The 24,856-nt window shown below is 43.3% G+C and overlaps 1 protein-coding gene across 1 annotated transcript in view; it reads left to right on the forward strand.

Moving 5' to 3' along the window:
- Nucleotides 1–24,856, forward strand: part of LOC119431651 (E3 ubiquitin-protein ligase HUWE1-like) — a 179,786-nt gene that overhangs the window by 16,076 nt on the left and 138,854 nt on the right. The window contains exons 4-20 of the mRNA XM_049657964.1: nucleotides 509–595; nucleotides 884–957; nucleotides 3,126–3,204; nucleotides 3,635–3,697; nucleotides 4,969–5,091; nucleotides 6,006–6,077; nucleotides 6,721–6,820; nucleotides 7,199–7,299; nucleotides 9,102–9,163; nucleotides 15,310–15,398; nucleotides 15,694–15,774; nucleotides 16,945–17,030; nucleotides 17,544–17,645; nucleotides 18,149–18,294; nucleotides 20,108–20,214; nucleotides 21,369–21,470; nucleotides 23,977–24,057. Of these exons, the coding sequence (XP_049513921.1) occupies nucleotides 509–595; nucleotides 884–957; nucleotides 3,126–3,204; nucleotides 3,635–3,697; nucleotides 4,969–5,091; nucleotides 6,006–6,077; nucleotides 6,721–6,820; nucleotides 7,199–7,299; nucleotides 9,102–9,163; nucleotides 15,310–15,398; nucleotides 15,694–15,774; nucleotides 16,945–17,030; nucleotides 17,544–17,645; nucleotides 18,149–18,294; nucleotides 20,108–20,214; nucleotides 21,369–21,470; nucleotides 23,977–24,057 (1,555 nt within the window). The remainder of the gene's footprint in view (nucleotides 1–508; nucleotides 596–883; nucleotides 958–3,125; nucleotides 3,205–3,634; nucleotides 3,698–4,968; nucleotides 5,092–6,005; nucleotides 6,078–6,720; nucleotides 6,821–7,198; nucleotides 7,300–9,101; nucleotides 9,164–15,309; nucleotides 15,399–15,693; nucleotides 15,775–16,944; nucleotides 17,031–17,543; nucleotides 17,646–18,148; nucleotides 18,295–20,107; nucleotides 20,215–21,368; nucleotides 21,471–23,976; nucleotides 24,058–24,856) is intronic.

Raw genomic sequence — 24,856 nt, forward strand, 5'->3', positions numbered from 1 at the left:
GATTTACAATGGGATAGAGGTGCGGCAAAATGCCACTCGCGTCTCTGCCCAGCCAGTTTGATGCCATCTGCTCATTTCAGCCATAGCTTCTGTAGATTGCCAAGTTGAGGAGCAGCATCTGTCGTACTCTGGATGGATGCAAATTGCGGGCCAACAGACTGAGGTAGCGGACAAATAGGTAACAGTTTAGGCTAGGCGAGAGCTATACAACTGCTGTTGCAGTCGTCATGTGTGAGTAGCACAGGGACTGGGAATATGCTCGGAACTGTTAACTTCTTCGTTGGGCCAGAGATTAAGTTTCGTTTAAGGTAGCCACCTTTCCTGTTGCTGGCTTTTCTCTTCCAGTACCAGTGTAGTGGATGCACAGATACTTTAAGTACGAGTTGCGCTTTTTCATTATGGTCTCGAAGGACCACACTAAGAACTTGTCATGGCCTCTTGCATTCCTTGTTCGGGGCTGCATTGAGAACCGTAACCTACATGTGCCTTTCTTTTCTTCTTGGCACAGGAGAAGGAGCTGCTGTTGTACATTCTCCAGTTTACAGCCCTCCTGATCGAACACAGCTTCTCCCGGCACCTCTACAACTCCATGGAGGTGAGTTGGGCACGAGCAAGATCCGACGTAACTGTGCCTGCACTTGTTACTCGTACATCTGTCTCATAGTAATTAAAATTTATATAATTCCCGGGTGCTTATGTTTTATTAGTCAGCTATGTCTCCAGATTTCTAAATCCTGTATCCAAATAGGCCTTGGGGTTAACACATTTTGTTTCTCTAAGGCTAAGGCAGCAAAAAAAAACGGTTAGGCTAAGGCAGCAAAAAAACGGTGTTTCTCCTTAGCCATGCCATCATAATGCTAAGTTACTACCCATGTTTGCGCAGCACCTGACGGCACTTTTGTCTTCAAGCGACATGCAAGTTGTGCTGGGTGTCCTCAACCTCCTCTACGTTTTCAGGTGAGTGCAACCCGGCTTTTACTTTATCACTTTGCACACGTCGCACCTACTAAGAACAAGCTCCTGAGTCGCAAGCACACTGCTCGCGCCATGACCTGTCATTGAGCGGTTGCTCATTGCTACCAGCATATTCAGTTGTATATCTAGCACCATTCTGCCATATTGCAGTTAAACAAATGCCGAAAGAACCTGAGGTTCTTACGCGCAAGGTGCCTTTAACAGTGACTCAGTGGCTGTTGCGTTATCATGCTGTTGAGCATTAAATATACCCTTTTCCTAGTTCACAAGTGCACTTCTCTGCATTGCACATTTGCCCGACCAATGGTGGCACCAGTTGTGTGCATGGTTTCATCATGAGAGCCATGTCTACACTGTCTGTCGTAGGACAAGCAAACTGTGATTTCAAAAATGACTTCACTGCCATCACTTTGGCAGATGGCGTCACATGAACGCTGCTAAGCCTGAAAGTAATCATCCTGCCTTTCAGTAAAACCCGCACAGTAGAATCAATAGCAAATGCTCGAATTGTGCCCAAAGACTCAATCACACGTGTTGTGGAGTTCGGATGGCTATCTCTTAAGCATGCACGCTGAATGATAGCACCATTGCTGGATCGGGGCATCATATTCTACACATTGTCTGTAGCAGATCTGTCAGGTGCTAAATTTGCTTAGTAGTTTGCAACACTGCAGAGGAAGCTGACTTGCAGGAGCTGGTTAATTGTATTTTCCTTGCCAGAAATTGGATTAATGTTCCGAGGTCTGGAAAGCTTCACTTTTTACCAAGAACAGCACCTTCATAAGCAAGAACATAGCGCAAACGTATGGTAAGATTGACGGGTCTGCACTGAGAAAATACGATACCAGATAAAGCGGTGTAATGTGCCTTGTTTATAACTGCTAAATTGTCATGAACTCCCTTTTGTGCCACTCTGTTATCCAGAATTGTGACCAAAAATGGCCAAATTATTTTTAAAAACCCCAGTTGTCAACATGTTTTACCTCCTCAGAAAGAATAAATTCGCTTTAGTTGTGCTGCCCCTTTAATGAAAAAAACAAAAAAAATTCTTATTGACTCTAAGCACATAAAATTTTCGGGAACTATTCAATCTTGTGTGCCGATTATGAATATGCAAGTAGTTCTTTTCTAAGTCAATCCAGAAAAGTTTTTTAAAATCTAAATTTGTAATGTGGACTTGAAAAAAGCGTAGAGCTTTAAGCAGATATGTTCGTGAATGTTGAGAGTGAGAGTTTGCATTTTAGTGTTTGTTGCAGCTTTGCCAATGGGAATTTTTGTTGATTTCTGCAAAATTTCAAAATGCTGCAGTGTCCTAAACCACTAAATCAATTTTTGTACACTCTAACATTCAGGCAAAAAGACAAAAAAGAAATAAATAGCATTGAATGAGTAAGCAGGGACACTGTGCCGCTCCAAAAATTGACTTGCAAAAATTGTTATTTGTGCAAAAGGCAAAGAAATGAAATAGAAATAGTGGAATAACATACATCTTGTACTACAAACAGGTAGCTTTCTTCTGAAGCACCATTGAAGGCTCGTTTTTGGCAGGAAAGCAAGATGGAATGATAGCGGTTTTGGAATGGCGAACAGGCCAAAATGGGTCATTTTCGGCACTTTTATAGGCAAAACTGAACATTTCATAGGGTAGTGTTTTCTTCCTCAATGACACATTGTTTTCAGCTAGTTTTTTGCCAGCAGGTGTGGCGAGATATGCAGCTTGAAAAAAAAATAATGAATGAAAAATCTATATTTAATTAATTTTTCTCGAAGACACATGTCTCCCCTTAAAGCAGGTAGCCATGTCCGTTAGCACAAAAGTTTGGTTACTGCTAGCATAGCTACGCAAGAGATAGATTTTGTTGTGAATGACTTAAATTGCAGAATTCCGAGGGCCTATTCAGTTGAGATTCTTTCTGCGAGTAAGTCATCTCTTACCATAAAGTGAAGGTGTGATTTCAAAAAGAGTAATCTGATGTTTTATATAGATCCAATGTTTGCCTTTAGTGAACTTTAGTAAGCCTTTGCAGTACACTTCAGCGTTTCATTATCTCAGTGGTTTGACTGCTCTGCAATAGCTGTGGGCCAGACTTCTGCCAAGTTGCATATTTATATCCTTTGACATCTCAGTGTGTGCCTTTGTCTCTCTGCAGCAAACGTTCCAACTTCATCACAAGGTTAAACCCTGACAGGCGGCAGGCCCTCCTTACACGGTTGACATACCTGGCAGAGGTGGGTGTAATTCTTGGCTAAATGTTGCGTTGCTCTTAGGTGCACAAAGTTTGATATCCTTCCCTTTTGATGTGTGAATGTGAGGTCCGTGCAAGCTTTCTATGGTGCCAGGCTTGTATTCTTTGCTTGACCTGGCAACTTGTTGCAGATTTTCAGCAGTTATTCAGTAACAATTGCTGCAGAATGTGGCTGGGGCGTAGTGATTAGAATACTCGCTTTTTGTTTGGTTGGTCCCAGCTTCACCTGCTTGAATGTCTTCTCTACTACGTTGTGGCATGCCTGAAGTAAAGTGGGTTCAACGAACGCAATCGGGCCCATTTCTTAGCCCGTCAGTACTGTTTGCTCTAAAATACAATGTTTGCGTTATTAGTAACAGCAAAGTTAGTTTACTGTCAGCTGGTTAACTCCTTCCTGCTTTTTTCTTTTTCAGAACTGGGGAGGCAAAGAGAACGGTTTTGGCTTGGCCGAATGCTGTAGGGAACTCCCAATGAGTGTAAGTTCAGCATGATGTTGTGCTCTGTTAATCTTGTGACTTGCTGCATAGCAAGCCGTGAACAAGTTACTGTGTTGGCGCCTTTTTTTTTTGTTTTGATTGAGGGTTTTGATAAGTTGACTTCTGTACGCAAAAAAAAAAGCTGTGGTGCGTGGTATTCAAGAAAACGCTGGCTTAATTTGCACGGATATTTTCTTTCTTGGTCTTTCATTGAGCTAAGTCTAGGTCTGTTCAATTCATGCGTAGTTCACTGCACCTCCTGCACCAGTCAAGTTTGCAAGTGGTGTAGGAGTGGCGCCACTACGAATCTATGTCTCTGTTGTGGCAAGGGTGGGGTGCAGCTGAGTTGCAGGTTCTCTTGCAGACAATTTGCCGGGGCAATCTTTGCTGATGCAGTGATCATTTTGAGAGGGCGTGTCAAAGCTTCCTGAACATTTTTGGCTGTGTTTCTCGGTGGTTTGAACAATTTCCCACTACAGTCAAACCTAGATATAACGAACCTCGATTTAATGAAACTTGTGATGTAACAAACTATTTTTATTTCCCCATCTTAGTTCTATTGAATTAACGAAACCTCGATATAACGAAATTCTCACTATAACGAAGTTTTTCGCTGCTAGTACAATTTATCGAGATTCGACTGTTTTTAAAATTTGTTGCGGGTGCTGTGTGCCGATTTGTTTTGCCGTCTGGTTGTCAAGTTTGTTTGAATGTCGTTGCTATTGCGCTGATCAAGTATTGTCGGGGTGCAGCACCGTGCCCGATATTGTAAAGGTACACTGAAAATGTGGACCCAAAGCTTGCAGCTGATTATTCGGACCAAGCAGATGAAGTGATCTGCACTTGGCGCTCAAAATGTGAAGGACTCGTTGCGGTGATGCAGTGGCTGTAGCATTCAGCTGTTGAGTACGGGGTCGCAGGTTTGATTTCCAGCTGCCGTGGCCACGGTTCCATGGGGACAAAATGCGAGAACGGTGGTGTACCTTGATTTAGGTGCACAATAAAGGTGCACCTGGTGGTCAAAATAATTCGAGCCCTCCACTGTGGTGTCTCTCATAGCCTGCGTGTTGTATTTTAATGAATGAATCGATCAATTGCTCAACCAACAGTCAAAATGTGAAGGCTGCACATGCTGCATTCACACTGCCGGGAGTTTTTCTTCACCAGTGCTGTGAAGAAAAGAAAAAAAAAATTCGAAAGAGCATGTGATTAGCTGTCTCTGTGTGTTATATACATGTTTCTTTTCTTGGGTTGGTTTTTTGGATGTGCAGAAATTTCCAGCCAGTGCCACAACGCTTCACTTTGAGTTCTACATGGAGCCTTCAGATGGCACGGGAGCCAAGAAACAGCCCTCCACCACCGTCTCCGTCATCCACATGGAAAATGTGGACAAGGTTGGCTTTTCCCTCTACGTTTTATCCTTGTAGTGGAACTGATTGCTGATGCAGGATGCTAATCTTTTCCTTGGTTGCCAAAAACGAGTGGTAGCCTGATAAGTAGGGCACATGTTGAAAGAGCTTGGTTTGATGCTGCGAAAAAGAGCGTAGTGCAGGTGGTCGGCTGTTTGCTAGAGAAACGAAAGTAACCAGGGTATTTGCATTTTGTATGGTTAAAGAACTGGGCAAGTTGACTGTCCTATATCATGCAAAAATGCAAGCGTTGCTGTGACCAGACTAAGCCGGAAAAGAAATAGCATAAAAGGCATTGAAAGAAAATCACGACTGCAGGAATGTCTAGGTCAAAGACAAGCGCAGGTTTGTCAACACGCCTCGACAAACTTGCACTCTATTCTTGGACGATCACTTTTGAAAGATTTCGTTTTCGCTATATTTGCGACTAGCACGATGATGTGACTGGCAGCAGTGTTTACTCGTAGTGATAATATAGCAGGCTTGGCACTGTGCCAAGAATGCCGTCGCTCTTAGACGGCGATGCCCCATTGCACGATGGTCACATGAAATTGAAGGTATCTCCAAAAGTGACTATCCAAGAATAATACGGCACACCTTTTTTGGCCACTTAGGAAAGTCTCGTCTTTTTGGGTGAATCTAGCATTTCAGACACCCAATTATAACGTTTTGGTGGTCCCTGTCGAGTCTGAATTATTGGTTGGCAACTGTATTCATTACACTTATTCAAGCCAGACATTTCAGATTTACTTCGTTATACTTGATAATTTTTTACATCTGATAATTCGTTACATCCTCTTTATTATATCGAGGTTCAACTGTAAATTTTTTGAGTGTGCAGAGAAAAGAGTAAAACCTTGCTTTAATAACACTGGCTTTTTTTTTCCTATCTTATGCAGATTACGAACAAGAACCCGTCGCAGATCATGGAGGAACTGCTGGAAACATACGCTGTCCCACCAGCCAAACATGTGCGCATCTCCTTTCTTCGTTTCTTGACATTCTTTTAATGAGCTATTGCCTCTTTTAAGATGAAAACCTGGGTGCCGTAATGCTCAAGTGGTGGTGCTGCTGCAAGATTTTTTTTTTTTTCTGTTCTTGCTTCGCAGATTGCTCGTGCATCGAGTTCGTTTTAGAGTTGATGCTTTTCATTTCAAAACTTCCTTGTCGGGGCAATTTTCTCGCACGAGCTTTCTATGGTGTTTGTATATCATGTTCCCTTGTTTTACATAATCGACTTGGCAACTTTTGTAATTTTTTGCTGTGAATAAATGGCCCAAGTAAGTGCCTATCTGAGAAATCCATGACATCACACTGAATGTCATTGGCGCGCACTGCTCTTTGGAAGCAATATTTGAATTTTGAGTTCGACTTTTCTGCAAGTACCTCTTTCTGCCAAAGGAGTGTTAGTAGGTTTCAAAAGAATATCCAACGCTCTACATTTTTTCCTGCTGGTATTTGATGTTTTTAAAGAGTGGATAAAAATATTCAGAGCCTTCAAGTAAGGGGTCTATCATAATACAACTGTTGCTTCAAGACATGAAGCGCAATCAACGAATGAGTGAATGATTGAACCAATGCCCATTCTGCTTTTGTTCTCTTCTCCTTGCACAGATGCTGCTGCTGACACATGTTCGGTTAGCGCACAGTTTTTCCAGCTACCCGAAACGGCTACAGTGTGTTCAGGCACGGCTTCAAGCACTCTCCATACTTGGTGAGTACGGCATTCTGGGGTGCAACATGTGACGTGATTCTATTGGGAAACCAATGCCATGTATTTCATTGTTCTCGAGTGTTTCACGTGATGTGATGTGTACATTTTAAACTTAATATTTTAGTGTCCACAAGATATATTATTATTGTTATTATTATTATTATTATTTTTTTATTAGGGCTCATTTGACAGGAACATGTTTGATTTATGCAATCTTAATGGGAGGAAAAAAAGTTCCATGTTATTGCGTCATTGCGTTCGTCACTGTGCGTCAACGGGTGCAGTTCTTGCATGTGCCAGTTAAGGAATTTGCAGAATTTAGGAATTCTCACACGCACAGTACTGAATATTTTCTTTTTCTTTCTTGTCTTTGAACAGTGTACTGCAGTGCAATCCAGGACAACATCAACAGTCTCCTGTACAACGGCCTCATTGAGGAGCTTGTGGATGTTCTCGAATTGAAAGATCCCAATCTTATAGTGAGTGTTTTTTTTTTTTTTTTTATAGTGAGCCACACACCGAATTTCATTTAAAACTGTGTTCACTGACAGATGTCATTGCAGACAACCTAGATTTTTTACATGACTGTAACGGTGCAAATGATTCATCTGAAGTGAGCATTCTCTTTGCAAAGAAGCAAAGCATATAAGAGGAACGAACAAGGCCTAATGTGTCGAAGGCCAGGTTTTGTGCCACGGCCATGATGCCACGGACGTGTGTGCGTAATACGTTGCGCTTTGTGTGTTTGTATCCATGCAGTCTTGTTCATTACTAGGGATCATTCCAGCATGTGCCAGGACAAAAAACATGGAAGTCCTATTACAACTCGGTAGTTCATTGGCCTCGTTTTATTGACGTACTAATGATACAAGCTCATATAATGCACTACAGTGGAGGAGATGCATGGAATGTTCATGACTACACCAATTAGCGCAAGGACATAAACTGTACGTAGGGAAATGAAAAATTCTTCCGGGGTCCGTCTTCGAAGTGTTGTTGCACCAGTGCACGTGCACGATCGGTGAGAGTCGTGAGACTCCATTCGAACAGCAGCAGGCAATGAACAGCCTTGTCCTGTGTTAGTTAAGGCTTCTTTCCTTCTCTCTTTGGTTGCATCGAGTGCCACACAATAGGACCCACACAATACCAAGCGGACTGCCGTACACACAGCGAGTGAACAAGTCTTGCTTCCCGGTAACACTTGCTTCCTGTTAATGGCCAGAAAATGAAACCCAACAACTTTTGGACTTGGAGGCAGGACGCCGGCGGCAATTCGGTTGTTTCCACGCCTAGCTCCTGGATGGTGCAAATTGCCTCTGCCGCAGAAGTGGCCGAGTAACAGACGCCGGTCCCTGCCGAAGTTGGAAGCATGTTGATGGGGGGTGAAATGTAAAAAATGTCCATGTGCCATGCATTGGGAGCATGTTAAAGAAGGTAAGGCAGTAGAAATTTGTCTGGAGTGCCCTGCTAGGGCGTGCCTCATCATATCGTGGTTTTGGCATGCAAGAACACCAGAATTTAGAATGACAAAATGGTGGATGTTGTGTGAAGACTGCCTGTCCTTTTATTGAACTATGGATTTGGATATGTATTGAACTTTGGATATGTATCGTGCATGAAAGATGGCAAATGGCCAACATTGGGCTCACTTGGATGCTGCAAAGAAATCCAGATGGTGCCTTTTGCTGTGACATAGCTTATGGCATCGAAAAAATTTAACCGAAGAAGGGGACAGGACAGAGCAATAACCCCCCTCCCCGTAGAAAACATTTCTTACACTGTCCAGTCAAAGGCAGCAGTACAACTTGCCCAACTCTCTCCTTTAGTTTTCCAGCTGGGAGCATTTTTTCATGATGTGTACCAAATGAGGGCAGGTACTTGTTCAGTAGCTATTGAAAACTTCCATTTTATTGGACATTGGGAAGGGGCACTTGAATAGCATTTGGCTTGTGATATATGCGCATTGCTGTGCTTTCAAGTTCACATGAATTTGAAACGGTGCCCTTATTCAAGCTTTGGGACTGCACCAAGCGCTTAGAAACAGGTTATCGCGTAATTTCACATTGGACTCCCATGTAATTATGCGTAACATACTAACATGTGCTGTGGTCGGGTCTCTTTTCGTTCATGTTTCACTTTAGGCTGATGGTACACAACACCGTCCTTTCTTTTTCTTTTTGAACGTCTCGTGTGACATGGTGAGCGTGCTTGCGCATTGGTGCAATGTGGTAAATTGATTTCCCACAGAAAAGTGAATTGTAATCATTTTTCTCTCTTTCAGGAAATCAAGGCTGCTTCTCTAAGAACGCTGACCTCTATCATTCACCTAGACCGCAATCCAAAGTAAGCATGCACCGTTATTTCAGTGTGCCTGCATGACTGCATGTTGCATGGTTCGTTTTTGCTTGGCCCGTCTTGTTGCCTGGTATGATGACTTGAGTTTCTCGTCCTTCCTTTCTTTCTATCTTTCTTTCCTCTTTCTGTTTTCTTTCCTTTTTCTTTCTCTCACACTGGCTTGTCCAGCATAGATTTGAAGATCTACTTCAGGTTGGTCTGTTGGCATGCTTTTTTCTTTCTTGTTCCTCTTTGCCTGAAAGATTGTCGCAGCTGTTGGCCAGCTGCACTCTGTTTTGCTTTTCAATGTTGCATGCCTGCCAAGTTGCAAGGTTTAGTGGGAGTAGTGCACGTTGAAGAACCCCAGGTGGACAAAATTAATCCAGAGCCCTCTTCAACCTGTGTACCTCATAATCAGAGCTGGTTTTGGCACGTAAAACCCCAGAAAGAAGGTTTAGTGGGAGAGTCTGGACTTTCAAATGCGTCTTACAGTTGAGTCTTGTTGTAATGAAGCCACATCTGACAAGAAAGTATCTTCGTTATAATTTATATTTGTTATAAGCATGGGTATTCGTTACATGCTGGTATTGACAGCAAACATTCTTGATTTACTTCTTTATATTCAATAATTTGTTATATCGGGGTTCGACTGTATGACTGTACGGTTTACGTAAATATTCCTTCGAAAGCACGTAGTAACTGTAGACGCCTCAGATGATCATGTGTATTTTTGGTTCTTTGAACTCTTTGAATGTTTTTGAAGAGTCACCACAGTGTGAATCAGCGCTTCGGTGTGTGGCAGGAGTGCACACGGAGCAAGCTTTTGGTGGGTAATTAATTGCGCAGTATGATGCTGAGATTGATGGTTGTTAGCAATCAGGATTCTTAGATAACCGCAATAGAAACCCTTAGTGTTTGTCGTATGCCTGAAGGCTTATTAACAGAATATTGTGATTGAAGGTAGCCAAACAATTCTGCAATTCGTATCGTCTGTAGTGAAGTAGCTGTGCCGGCAATGTTGAAAGTGATGTGAGAACTTCAAGATGACATCACCATCCCCTCTTATGTTTTTCTGTCTTTTCTGGCTTAACAGTTTGCATGGAGCATGACTGGCATTTTTGGTGCTTAGAAAGTGTAGTTTACCAACCTATTAAATACTCCTCTTTAGCGTTCCTTTAAGATGTATATGACACACCTTAAATTTAATTTGCATCAGTGTCTCAAATGAGGCGTTATTGTGACATGAACAATCATATACAGTCAACGACCGATTTTTTGGACGTCTGATTTTCCGGACATGCCCTGATAATTCGAACGCTTTCGCGGCACCACCACGTGCCCCATCAAGTCAATGTTTAACATCTGAAATTTAGGACGCAAAAAACCTTCGCCGTCTGATTTTCCGGACTTTTTGCTATGACCTCAGCTTCGGAACGGCAATAATCGTAGCCACCACCGCTGGCATTTTTATCTTGCCTCCTCGAACCGGTGCTCTTGCACGCAGATCCGCTGGCAACTGTAGCCACCATCGCGGCAATGCTAGGCCTAGCTACTTCGATGTTCGCTGCCAAGCTTCTTTCTGTTTGTTGCTGTGTTTTTCATTGAAACAGTTTGCCACTGTTAGCAACGGCCCCGACTCCGCATTTGTAATCTTTGCCAATGTCTTGGGAGCTCGGAAAGGACCGTGCGTTGCATAATGCCGGTTCCCGAAAGTCTGCTTTGCCTCAATACAGTAGTGTTAGTGTTATGCAGTGAAGCATATGCGAAGTATTGCGGTGAAGCATACCAAGAGTGGGGAAAGGGCAATTGTCACGGGACATCATATGTATTATACACGCGTGCACTCGCCGTCTATCACAGCACGAGCTACGATACGCCTAATAAATGTACTGGTGGGCTTTCAGAGCTATTTTCGACGTGTGTGTGGTGATTTGAGCCCTTGGGGGCAGTGAAAGGTACGCATTCACTTTTTCTGACTGCCAGATTGTTTGGACCTTCTTGCGGCCCCTAGAGAGTCGGAAAAACCGGATGTTGACTGTAGTACGCACTACTTGAATTGAATAAGTCAGTGTTCCTTTAAAGTTTTAAGTGTTGTTAGGTATCATTTTTTTTTATAGTGCTTCTTAGAAGTTGACTTTTAGTAGCAGTGGTAGTTTGAAGTAGTATTCTTGTACAATAAATTTTAGATTTTAATTTTGATGATACTTTTTTTGCATGACTAGCACCAGACGTGTTGATGGGCAGCATGCATTTCCTCACTGTGATAAGAGTGATTGGCACTGTGCCAAGAATGCTGTCACTCCTAGTCGCCAATGCATCTTGCACTGGTCACGCAAAGTTGAAGGTACACCCCGAAAGTGATGATCCCGAAGGTACACCCCGAAAGTGCACACGTTTTTGGGCCACTTGTGGAATAGTCACTTATTTTTGCCCGAGCCCAGTATTTCGGACTTCCGATTATTCAAACTGATCCCCGTGGAGTTGAATTATCGGTCAGTGACTGTAGTATTTAATGAATAATGTATCAGTTCGAACTGGTATTTCTCTTTTTCTAGTATTTTTTTCCTTTTTATTGGCCCTTTACCACCAGGCTTTTATTGTGCTCACTTAGTGTAGGTTGATAAGCACTGTTGCACTGTTTAATGCTACTTTGTCCCAACAACTTTTTTGTTCCTCATTATCCTTACTCATTATCCTTGTTCCTCATAATGTACCTCATTATTAGGAACATTATCATGTTCCTCATTAGCCATCAGTTATGGAAAAAAGTTAGCTGTAATTGAAAGCACTTGCAGAGTTCCGGGGCAGTCACTGCTGTTGCGGTGTTTTCAGGGCAAACTCTCTTTGACGGTACGGGCAAAGTTTGGCACTCGTTAATGGGGCTTAGCTAGACCCTTGGTTTCTCAGCATCCAAACAGGTTGGCCTGATGCGGTATGTATTAAGACATTTTATTCGTTACGATAAAAATGTGACCCGAGTTGTAAATTTGTGGCGTAATGACAGTCTTCCCATATGTATTGGCATGCAGCGAGATGCAAAGGGCTTCTTCCTGGGTCTGATGTGGGATATTATTTGGCACTTCCGCAAAACCCTAACAATGTACTTCATTCCGATGGTCTGAATTACTATAATTGAAAAAATGCTTTAAATTGAGGGCTGTAAAATACGCTGCTCTTATTTTGGTGTTTTAGCAGGGTAGATATGCATTACCTTTACTATTCCAGCCACCTGCTAGCATTGTTCAGGCTTGTTACTACGTACTACGTGCCATGCACCGTGCGTGCCCCTTGAATTCGATGCGGACGAAATACATCATGCAAAGGAGGTCTAATGGTAATGATCATAGAAATGAATGCTAAAGCTGTCATACCCAATGCTTTGTACACTAAGCCTCATAGTATTGAAGTACAGTAAAACCTCGATAATTCGAACTCGGTTAATTCGAAATTTCGGTTAATTCGAAGAATTTGGGCGGTCCCGTCATTCTCAATGCAAATTCTACCGGATAATTTGAATGGCCCGTGCGGCTCTATTCGGATAATTCTAAGTTTCCGGCTAGTAGCAACGTGCGGCGGTTAGGTTAGGGCGCTCCGTACAGTCGCCAACCGATTTTCCGAGCTCGAGGGGACTGAAAAATAGTCCAGAAAACTCGTTCGGCCGAAAAAAAAAAGTTATTAGTGCGGCTTAAAAAAATCTCTAATAATGCCCTGCCTCATACTACGCTTGGAGGGGATCGACCTGCTTGGATTTGCGCAGCAATGACGTCGTCTCCGTGTACAGTCGACGCGAACGTCACCGCGTTGGCGATCTCCGCCAACGGAGTTCGCCACAAAGATCCAAGAAACGAGCTTCGCACCGCTTAGCTCTCGCGAAGGTACAGGAAGTAGCGCCGATCACTGAGACATGGGTCTCCGAGACACCTGCTCAGTGTACACGCCACGTTCAAAATAGCAACCGAAACTTGAGAAAAAAAAAAAAACTCACTGAATTACCAAGCGTGGTGTCAGCGCGCACGAACGAGTGCGGCCGCGAAGGTTCGTGCGATCTATCGCTTCAACGGAAACTGAGCGGCGAGAGCACATCGCATACAAAAGGTCAGAGCCGTCTGGAGATCGCTTTCAAGATACGGTGCGCGCGAGAAACCGCTCTGGCACTAAGTACGCAGTTAGAAGAGTAGAAGAGCACATACGGCGGGCGCGCGGCGCTGATTTTATCGCCCTTGGACTTTGTATGGAACCTCAGGGCGGCGACGCCGACGGCGAAAATCCGCTTGAAGTGTCCATATAATTGGTGTCGCAATAAAAAAACATCCCACAATAAATGGTTACAACGATAGTGCTGAGCGCATTACTAAGAAAAAAGAAAAAGAGCAGTACTCTGGAGCGTTTTGTCAGCCAAGGAAGAGCGGGCATGGCCTCCGAGACTGGAGGATTGCGCTAGCTCTCTATTGATAGCGCGCGTTCCAATCTTGGAGGCTACACAGCGAGCCACTGGAATCCAAGCCAGTGCAAAATCCAACATGGCGGCCTCCAAGATTGGGTAGCGCGGCTCGGAAAGAGCGATTTAGTCCGCAAAATCGAACTTTGGGGTCTCAATTCGTCTGAAAAATTGGGTGCGAAATTGCATGAACCCAATGGGAACCCTGACAGTGCATTTTTGAAGTCCGGAATATCCAGCAAGTCCAAATTTTTGGAGTCAAGCACCACCACGCCCGCTTTCGCGGCAGTTATCGATTCCGTGAACATCATCCGCAACTTTGTTGAGTGCAGTGCGGGTGATATTTGTATGCTACGTTTTTTGAGCCAGCTGGAGAGCATGGCACTAGGGGCGGGGAACCAGCGCGCCAAGTAATCCCGCATCGGTAATTACATTGAGTAATTTTTCTCGGACATGGAAAATAAAGGTGATTTCTTTTTGCTGCAAGTTCTTGCTTGTTTTCTTTTTTTTATTCATTTCGGTTAATTCGAAAATCCGCTTAATTCGAAGAATTTTCGCGGTCCGGCGACCTTCGAATTATCGAGGTTTTACTGTAGTACTGCTGAATCTCGGTACTTTCTTGTCGTACTTTCTCTGGAGATAGTGTGATAGAAACCTTCTGTTGTGGGTATAATTGCTCAGTTTGGTGTAGGTGCTGCGTAACAACAGTTTAAAGTGTAATAATTTAAGAAAATTTACTTTAAGGATTAAATATACAACTGTCTGTATCCCTAGACTGTTGCTGTAGCTTTTGTGACTGCGTTAGAGCGGTCCATCTGCCACATGGGCAGAATACGCCAGTAATTGTCCGATCACTGAAGCTACGCAGCATTGTGTGTGGTCAGTAATTCAGAGACAGACCACCTGGAAATGGGGCCAAGTGCTAAAGGCTTCGCTCGTGCCCTTGAATTGTTCAAATGTATGCTTAAAGTGGGACAGTTATGGTAGACAGTTACAGCAGATGCCCCTTTTTGTGCTGCATTGTAAGTCCATTCCAGGACGAAAAAAAGTGAGGGCTGTTGTTTAATTCCTACTGTGTTGTGCCAACCCTGGCCCTCCTTGTACCTTGAAATTTTCCTAACTTCATTGCTCATCACTTTACTGTCCTGTGCCCATACTGTATTTATTCGATTATAAGGCAGTCACGCTTAAAAGGCAAGGGTGCAGTTCGGGGACCCAAGAAAAAAAAAAAGCTTATGCACACTGGTGCAAAATGGCGACCATGAAATAAGGGGTAAAAAGAGCTTCACCACGCGGAGTGCGAGTTATCTGCAAATTTTACCTCTAGGTGGGGCTTCACGGCATAGCGGCATGCACTGTTGTAAAGCCACACTGTAAGGAGAAATTCGCGATGCCGTGAAGCCGCACCTAAAAGCGAACTTCGTGCATAAGGCGGGGGTAGACATTGAGGGTAAGGATTCTGGGAAAAAAACTTCGCCTTGTATTCAAATAAATATGGTATCTTTTTCAGTGTGCTTACATTTACCCTTCGCTGAATGTAACTGCCAGTATCCGTTCTATTAGTGAGGCATTTTTTCATTTATGGAGTTGGACTTCTTCGAGTCTCCAAATGCTGATCAAAATCGTAGTGCCCATCCCATCAAACTGTCTGTGCTCTTCTGCTCTCTCCGCTGTGCCTCTGAAAAGCTGACACGTCTGTCTTGTGTTCTCCATCCAGGCTTGGCGCCATTGTGGATGCGACAGGCGCGGCGTCGTACCACGGCTTTCTCCCTGTGCTCGTCAGGAGCTGCATTCAGTCGCTCACAGGTGAGGGTGCATTTCTTCTTGTCTTGCTCGTCACAACACTACCTGGGCAATTGATCCTTCTTGTGAGGTTCATGAGGTCATGTATGCTAGCTCTGAAATTGTACATACAAATCATTTGGTGCCACTACTCTAGACAAATTGGTGTTGTTCTTGATTGACGTTGTTGTAGGCTGCTTGACATTGGTTGATCACATTTGATGAATCCTGATTTGAGGAAAAATTTGATGAATTTTGATGAAATCTCTGGATAATGTGAAATTGGGTTTTTAAGCATTTAATTTTTTTCTCATTGCAGAACCTGGTGCCGACCCATTTCCCTTGCCCTTTGCCACTGCACTTTTTTCGTTCCTGTACCACTTGGCCAGCTACGAGAGCGGTAAGTGGGGTTGACAAGGCTCTGAAATGTATCTATGCATATTGATACAGCTGTAGATGGCATTTGTCTGCTCCTATCTGTGAGCACATGACATTTTTGTGCGTGCTACTGTAGAAGACTCAAATCTAGGCCGATGTTTTTGAGACGTTCAACTGAAACTGTCAAACTAGTTTTTGAGGACGTGGCTCAAAAACTTCTTCACGAGTGAGATTTGGTGTTACAGATTAAGGGGATGTGACAGGTGATTTGCAACCAGCCAGTGCTTTTATAACGGGGATAGGCTGTGAGAGAACTATCCAAATTAGCCGATAGAGGCTCTTGCACTATCTGCACTGTTATAAGGCCAGTTATTAATATAGTAGAATAGAAGGTTTATTTCTCTTTCACGCAGTACAAAACAGTACAGGGAAGAGGGGACACTGGGCAAAAAGCTGCTAAAGGCAGCTTGAAGGGGAGCACGCAGTGCCCCAGGTACACATGAACAGCAATGGGTGGGCATATACAGGATTTACATGCAACATTTCTCAACGGAAAAGCAATATATAGCATGTTCATTACACTACAAAAAAAAAAAAAGAGAAAAACTGAATACAGCAAAAGATGGTGAAACCAGGCAGTAGTGACAGAGAACAGCAGTCAAACTGAACTGATGTCATGGACATGAAATGCTCGTGTGCGTGAGATTAGATACGCGCCTTTAAGGGGCACTGAAGAATAATGTTAAGTTTGTTTAGTAAATTACACTCCTGGAAATACCACAAACGTCGGCGTTGTCATTATTGGAATCTCTGTAAGTGAGAAAAGATACAAAATGAGTCTGGCTTGAAGTTTCTTTGCTGGGTTCTCATGGTGTCATTTGGACAACACTACTCAGGACTAGTTAACAGCTTGATAAACAGGGATTATATTACATTCCAAAAAGGACCCAGAGCAAATATCAAGAACTGTCTGGGCTAAAATAATTCAGTCAGTCAATTTGTGTTGCTTCTTATACATATTATGTAACATCCTATTGTCATACAATATGGCCCTAATACTGGAAAATGCTCTGTGTACTGTAATGGTAGCTGAAGACGTGTGCAAACCGGCTTTGTAAGAAGCATGTCGACTATCGCTGTATTTTGTTCCCATTGCACAAGGCTTCACAGGCTCTTGTTTGTGCTTGCACAGGTGGGGAAGCATTGGTGTCCTGTGGAATGGTGGAATCTCTTCTGAAAGTGATTGGCTGGCACGGCACAGAGCCAGAGCACATAACGGTGAGTTTTTTTTTTTTTCCTGCCTTCTCTGGGGATGGATGGATGCATGGCTCAAGCAGTAGTGGGCGAGAGAGAGAGAATTGACTTTGGCAGGCGTGTGGGGCTTCAATAAAACCGAGGGAACGAGCAGACAGAATTTGAGACATATGAAACATTTCAAATGAGCACATATTGTGCATTGTGCTCGTGTTGTTCATACCTTCCTTCCTTGTGTGAGTGTACCTCGCGAAACCCACGCTGTCTTGCACAACAGAATGGTGAGAAAGGTGTGAATGAATTACATGTATATTCACATGCGGTAAAGCCCATTTCAGTCATTCAATATTAGCACTCGCTTTACTGAGCAGTAGTGTACTTTGCTGTTCGCGGGTGCCGAGAGGCAAAACAAGTGCGTTAGCCGCCAGCGTTATTGCATCCTTCATTTCATGCACGTTTCAGAAGAAAATGCATTCCATGCATTCAAGTGCCTCGGAATGATGAAATGGGGTTGCATGACATTGTGCTCTTTTGCAGTTTGTGACTCGCGCGGTGCGTGTCATAGACCTCATCACGGGCCTGGACATGCAGACATTTCAGGCTCACGGTGGCCTCAACAGCTTCATCCGCCGACTTGAGGTAGGTTGGGGGGCCGTCATGACAGACCAAGATAGCACAACTGTCAGGTTTATTTACTGGCCTGGTTAATATACTAGCTGTAGATGGTTCACATAGACGTTTTGTAATGTTCCGCAACATTTTAAATGCTTCTAGTGCTTGGTACTCGGTTGTTTTCAGTGGGAGTCTGTGGTTCTGCTGTCTGCGTGCACATGCTTTTTTTGTTGATCACAAGTATTAAAGCAACAAATTTTTACTACATTGTTTAGAAAGCAATTGTGTCAGTCGAGCTTAAGCTCCTACAATTAAAAACAGATTGTCACTAAAATTTTATTAAGTTGGGATGGTGTAGGAAAGTACATCTAGCTTATAAATCTTGGAATAGATAGCACCGCTAGATGATGCCCTTTAAGGTTGACGCCCTTTAATTTAACAGAATTGCATTTCATACAAACACAAGATGGTTTGCCAACCTCGTTCCTCTTGCTAAGCTCTTGATCAACTTTTGTCTTTTGTGTGCACAGCTGGAAGTGGAGCATTGCAGGAAGGAACAGCCATTTGCCATCCGGCCTCGACACCGAGAGCCCTCTGTCGCCTCGACGGATGAGAATGCAGCCCAGGATCCCACGCCAATGGAAGTGGACCAGTCACCAAGGAGTGAGCCAGTGGCGTGAGTGGATTTCTCCTTCCATGTGGAATGAAGTGCTAGTAGAATGAAAAGGACATAGCACATGCGCAATGCTAGTGTAAAGGAATGCTTTTTTATCTCCTTGGTTTCTTGCTGGATGCCCTATGACTTGAAATGCGAACTCCTTTACTTGTTAAGGCAGCCTGTAAAGAAGTTTATATTGTCATGGCTACTCGAAGGCCATAATAATACTCTTAGAGGAGCGATGAAGACAATGATGTCGATGTGAATGAATTCCTCAGCTGCTCTTGAGGTTGGGTTGTATGCCAAGCTTTTTTCATCAAGTGTCATTCTTGCTACTGTCTTGTAACTACCATATTTACTTGTGTAAAGCCGACCATCGTGTGAGGTCTGTACCCCGCTTTGGAGCATGAATATTTGGAAAAGAAGTGTTCACCTAAGCATCATGGTCTCGGAAATTGTAATGGTGTGGAATTGTGATCTTGGAGGCCACTTTCACATGCTGGTTAGTTTCCACAAGCTGCCACTAGATTGATCTGCGGCATCTTGATCATGCGGCATAGATGACATAAATCCAGCGTGCTTCAACTGTATTGGTTATGCTGAGGCATGTTGTTTAGCAGGTTTATCTGCATCATGCTGTTGGGCACATTAAGTGGGCATCACTGCAGGAAGTGTGCTCATTTATGCAGCAAGGTGGACAACAGGCTAGTTGGTTGACATTGCAAGAACTTGCAAAAGCGCAACAAAAAGACAAGACACATAGAGGTGTTTAAGCACCTTGTACTGTAATTTCTGTGTCTCCTCTTTTCTTTGTGCTTTAAGAAGTTCTTAAGATGAGTTCTCATTTATTCGGAATGCATAGTGTGTGGCTTCATTGGAGACCAGAGATGAGAGCAGCGGAAGCAACATAGACTGCATAAAAGTGTTCTTAGCTGGCCGCTAGTGGTTGTATTATTCTGCACAGCAGTCTGAGCTCAGTTTGAGCTCAGAACCAGTTTTGCAGAACCAGCCAATCGGTGCGCACTGAAAGTGATGCAGTAGAATACAGTTTAACTTGTGGTTTATTAAAACTGATGCTGTGGTCCTGTCAAAATTATCTGTATTTCAATCTGTGAAAACGCTCTGTAGTCTGGATGCGTAAGCATTTGCGGCAGTTAATTCGAGCATACCGTGCCGCCGAATGTGCACTCAGCAGTGCGCCAATTCATGCTGCGGCGGTTTCGGCCCGACATTGAGGCCGAGCGCCGGTGGCTGGGGTCTCCCGTTGCAAGTACCGTATTTTGTATAAACCCCACCAAAAACGCAATAAATTTAACACTATAAAGTTGGAATGTGGGTTTTATGCGAATTTTGCCTTGTGGGTGTGGCTTTACAGCAGCAACAATTTTGCCTGGAAGTGTGGCTTTCATGGCTGCGCGCGAAGTGTAGCTTCGTGACAGTATGCATTATGCTCTGTTTATACGCCCTTAATACGAATTCCCCTAATACGAACTCTGTTTAATTGGAACAAACTTTTGGGCCCCTTCGAATTTAAATTATCGAGGTTGGACCGTCCCCGAAAGTGATCGTTGGAGAATGTGTCAGCAGAAGTGGTCACTGAATTATGACAAATGGCAAGACAGGTTTTGTAGTGAGTGTTCACAGGCTAGCGCTAGCTGAGTCCCCGAGAGTGATCGTTGGAGAATGTGTCAGCAGAAGCGGTCACTGAATTGTGACAAATGGCAAAACAGGTTTTGTAGTGAGTGTTCACAGGCTAGCGCTAACTGAATGACACGGCAATGTTTGTTTTGACCTCTTGGAAATGGGTCTTCATTAGTGACTTTTTGTGCAGCTCCACATCAGCCAGGGGTGATGCTGGTGTTGATAGCCTTGAAGGCGCAGTGCCGCCATCAGCTGTTGCATCCAGCGACGCAGATGAGGAACCAGAAATCCGCAGAGGTGAGGTCTCACAAATTGCAGTGGGACTGTTGCTCCAGGCCATGGGTCCCGGATAAAAACACTTTTGTTATTGACTCTAGACACGTGAAATTTTCAGGAAATGTTGAATCTTGTGTGCTGATTAGAAATGTGCAGTTTGTTTTAAGTCAATCAAAAAAAAAAAAAAGTTCCCCTTATTTATGTGTAATACATTTGAGATGTGACTTGCAAAAAATGTACTGCACTAAGAGAGCTAAAATTAAGGAGGTATCTTCCTAAATGTTCAGAGTGCAGGTTTGCATTTTCTGTATATCTGTATTTTAGCTGAAGTTATGAAATTCTAGAGTTGCAACTTTGCAAATGTGAATTTTTATTGCTGATTTCTACAAGATTTCAATATGTTGCAGGTTCCTAAAACACTATATCATAGCTTTTGTGCACTCTCCGACTCTCTAGCATTCAGGCAAAAAGGAAATCAAGAGGATTGAGTAACAGTGACATAGTGCTGCTGCCAAAATTTTAGACTTGGAAAAATCATTTTTTGATAAAAGTGCAGAAAATTGGAGTATGTTAAAATGGCATTTTAAACTACAAAACCAGGTTGTTTCCTTCTGAAGCAGCATTAAAGGCTTGTTTTGGTAAGAATGCAAGCTGCAAACATGCTCTTTCAAACAAGAGCGAGATGGCCTGGCTATGATACTATTTTGGAATGGCGAATGACACAAAATGGGTCATGTCAGCCCTTCCATGGGCAAAACTGAACATTTCATTGGACAAATACAGTGTTTTCTTCCTCAACGCTGTGTCATTTTGAGCTAGTTTTTTTGCCAAGTGCCCTGGTATGGGGATTAGAAAAATACTAAAAATGAAAACGAAATTTTTTGTTTCTGGGACCCATGTTAACCATTGCCATATTATGCACATAAAATGTTTTGCCACGTCACAACATCTCAAATATAATGTCATGTTGGTGTTTACGCAAAAAAAAGTTTTCTCTAATGTTGTGTCACTTGTCTACTTTTGCTGACACAATGCAGACAGATTTAGCTGTACACGATGCTTTGTGTGCTGCTCTCTGGATGTGCTGCTTAATGCCTATGCCAACATTGGTTGTCACTCATAATGGCAAATTTGAGCGACTTTATTTTTATGAACATCAGTCCCGTCTTTTCCAGGCCTTCAGTGCTTCCCTCAGCGGGCAGCGCTTCTCAAGTCGATGCTCAACTTTCTCAAGAAGGCGATCCAGGACCCATCGTTTGCGGACAGCATACGGCATTGTGAGCATTTTCAAATATTTTTGTGCTTCCGACTTATGTAATCTGTGAAACAGTGAGTGCCCTGTAATCATGTCCTGGACTCTTTTTCTTTATTTCACATAAAGAGGCGGTGAAGATCAGGCTTTCTTGTGAGGTTTAGTATATTGTTCCCGCTAGGCTTATGTAAAATTAGCCTAGCCTCGAATGGAGCTGTGCCAGGTGAATTTCACTAAAGGGGTTCTGTCGTTTGGCCAAAGTTGACACTTACTTTAAAATGACCCTGAAACATTTTTTATTGGAAGTCGAGAAATGCATTTGATGTTAAAATAGACTATTCCGCCGCAAAACGTACTTCAATGCAATCAGCAGAAGCGAAGTTATTGGTAATCGGAAATTGCATCTGATCCCGTTCTCGACCCTTCCGCTCCTACCTATATCAATGCCTTGCACTGTGCAGGCTACGGCGGAGTGAGGTGGTGCCCACAACGCTCCGTCTACTGAACATTGCCATGGCACGCAGTTCAAATTTGATTTTGGATGTTCACATAGATGCCTCTACTTTCGATTTTGGCGACTACGACGAACCAAACTCTGAGGCTATCCATCAACTTACGGTTGATGGATAGCCTCATGAGATAGTCTCATCCCTTTGCTCTGCTGCAGTGTACAATATAGCTACTTGCAGCTGTTTTCTCGCACCGAGTGACAAGTAGCACACTTCCTTTTGCACTTATCTATGCGGCAACCACACAATTTTCGAGCGTCAAACAAAACGGCCTCTTGGTTCGCTGTGCAAGTACGTTGGCAGCACTTACATCGGGTAAGTGATGGATGCTGCAGTGCTAACTCGCGTTGAAAGGATTCCTAATGTAACGAGCTTCGACCATGATGCAACACACCTCGAAGGTGTGCAACTGTGGAAGCAAACGACCTGTTCCAATCTGATGTTGGCACTCGGGCCGGCTCGCCACGAAAAAATACATTACACTAATACAGTCAAACCTCGTTATAACGAAATGGAATACAGAGAAATGAAATATATTGGATTAAGTGAAACTTCCTTTGGAGCTATGTCAGCCACTGAGACCACTTGGAGCATCCGGCTGGCCTCAGTGAGCCGCATTGTCTGCGCTACATAGCAGACGCAGCTTCATGCAAATGTGTGCAACGTTTGCTATGTGCACGAGAGAGCTGTAGTGCGCACTTACTCATGTGCACCAGTCTGGCGTTGTCCTGCACCAGCTTGACTGACGGATATTAGCCACATCCAAATTGTGCATTTTTAAGCGCTGCGGATTTAAGCTGCTGGGCCGAAGATACACAACATGAACGAGATTGTGCATCCATGAAAGGACTTTTTTTGCAAAGATGTGAGCATTGTTGTGTGCTGTTGTCTCTGCAGTGGACTTTTTTTTTTTGTTCAGGTTTGTAATTGGGGGGGTGTGGCTTATATGCGGTGGCAGGTTATATATGCGGAAAAATAAGATATACTAATACCTCTTCAAGCCTTATTATAATGAAATGGAATACAACGAAATAATGGATATAACGGACTAAGTGAAACTCCCCTTCAAATCCTGGGATTTACATTGCATTATATGCAATATGGATATACAGTAAAATCTCATCGGATTTCACAGGACTGCAAAAAGTGTCTGAATTAACCGAATGTCTAATTATTGAAGGTATCAAGAAAACAGTAACCTAATGCTTACTACGCCAAGCCGCTTTTATTCACTGAATGAATCGGCAAATGCTGTTTCTATTTTTCACAAAAGCAGTGCGGATTCTGCAATTGTCATCTCGTGACTGATTAGCGCTCGCAGTGCTGAAGGCCTCGCTACTTCCTCACAACGCGGCCGCGACGCGCATCTGAGACGCGCTTTTCACTACCGCTCGCACATCTCGATTATTTATTCAGCAGTGTCGCCGCCCATAGCGATTTAGACAGTGCTCTCCATCCTCGAAAGCTTTGTACTGAGTAAAAACTAAACTATTATTGACGCAATCAAGGATTGCAACTACGCATTCATTAAGGCACATGGCCAACGCAGTGCTTTTGCACGGTGGTAAATGCAACAATAAAGGCTTTAAAGGCACAAATAGGCACGAAGCGTCCAGGCTTTGCTGTCATTCATGTACAATTTCGACTGATGACTATAGCGATGCGAACTCCACCGCTTCGTTTTGGTGGACACTAATGCCGTTTTTGATCCTTTGCGTCGCACATTTGCGGCACTCCATGTTTGCCGAGCTCTGAGAGTTGTCTGAATTAACCGATGTGCGGCCGAATATGTCCGAATTAACGAGAGTTTCATTGCATTAAGTAATGCACACACCTAACGAGGTTTCAAATTAACAAGGTTTTACTGTAATGGATATAAAGTAATTTTGGCTCCCCCTTCAATTTCGTTGAAACAAGGTCTTGCGGTACCATCAGTGTGTGTGTGTGTGTGTTGTGTTGTATTGTGTACTTGAGTGATTTCTGATGCTGCAGTGTTCTTGTTTTTCTTTTCTTCGTGCCCAGTGATGGATGGCTCCTTGCCACGTTCGTTGAAGCACATCATTAGCAACTCGGAGTACTATGGTCCGTCTTTGTTCCTATTAGGTGAGCACTTTTGTTTTCCCCACCTGATTCCTGTCCTTCCAACGGCTGTTGGATCCGAGGAAAGTGCTTTCCATGAAGGTGTACTTGGCCAAGTGGCCAGATGTGCATAACTAGAGAAATAGTTGCATGCTGTGGTGGCTTTGCAGCTATGGCATTATGCTGCTATGCACGAGGTTGTGGGGTCAAATCTCGGCTGCAGTGGCCGCATTTTGATGGAGCCGAAATGCAGAAACGCCTGTGTACCATGCATTGGGTGCACATGAAAATTAATCCAGAGTCATAATTAATGTGGAGTCGCCCACTACGACACACCTCATAATCAGATCATGATATTGGCATGTAAAGCCCCAGAATTAAATTTTTTAGATAAGCAATAATAGTATGCTAGCAAGAATGTACACAAATTTATTGTTTTTTTATTAACTTAGCTCAGTGTTGGCATCCTGCATACCTGTAATGCCCAAACACTATTCTACATGATGGAAAATTAGAACAACTTGTTTGCCTTTATTTCTGGCTATGGAGAGTTCATTTGCTCAAGAAAAATGAAATGTCGAGTTAACATTTCATTTGTAATTGATTATTAATCAATTTTGCTGCACTATCCACAACTGAAACGTGTCTCCAACATATGTAAAATGCAACCACGGGCTGGGCAGTAAGTTTTCTATGCGTAAATACCGTATTTACTCGAACCTAGGCAGACTCCGATTCTAAGCCAACCTCCCAAAGTCCGAAGCCAGGAAAAAAAAAACATGCCTCGAATGTAGGCTGGGTTCACAAAATGAAAACAGCATTT

This window comes from Dermacentor silvarum, chromosome 10 (genome assembly GCF_013339745.2).
Source record: "Dermacentor silvarum isolate Dsil-2018 chromosome 10, BIME_Dsil_1.4, whole genome shotgun sequence".
Taxonomy (NCBI): Eukaryota; Metazoa; Arthropoda; class Arachnida; order Ixodida; family Ixodidae; genus Dermacentor; species Dermacentor silvarum.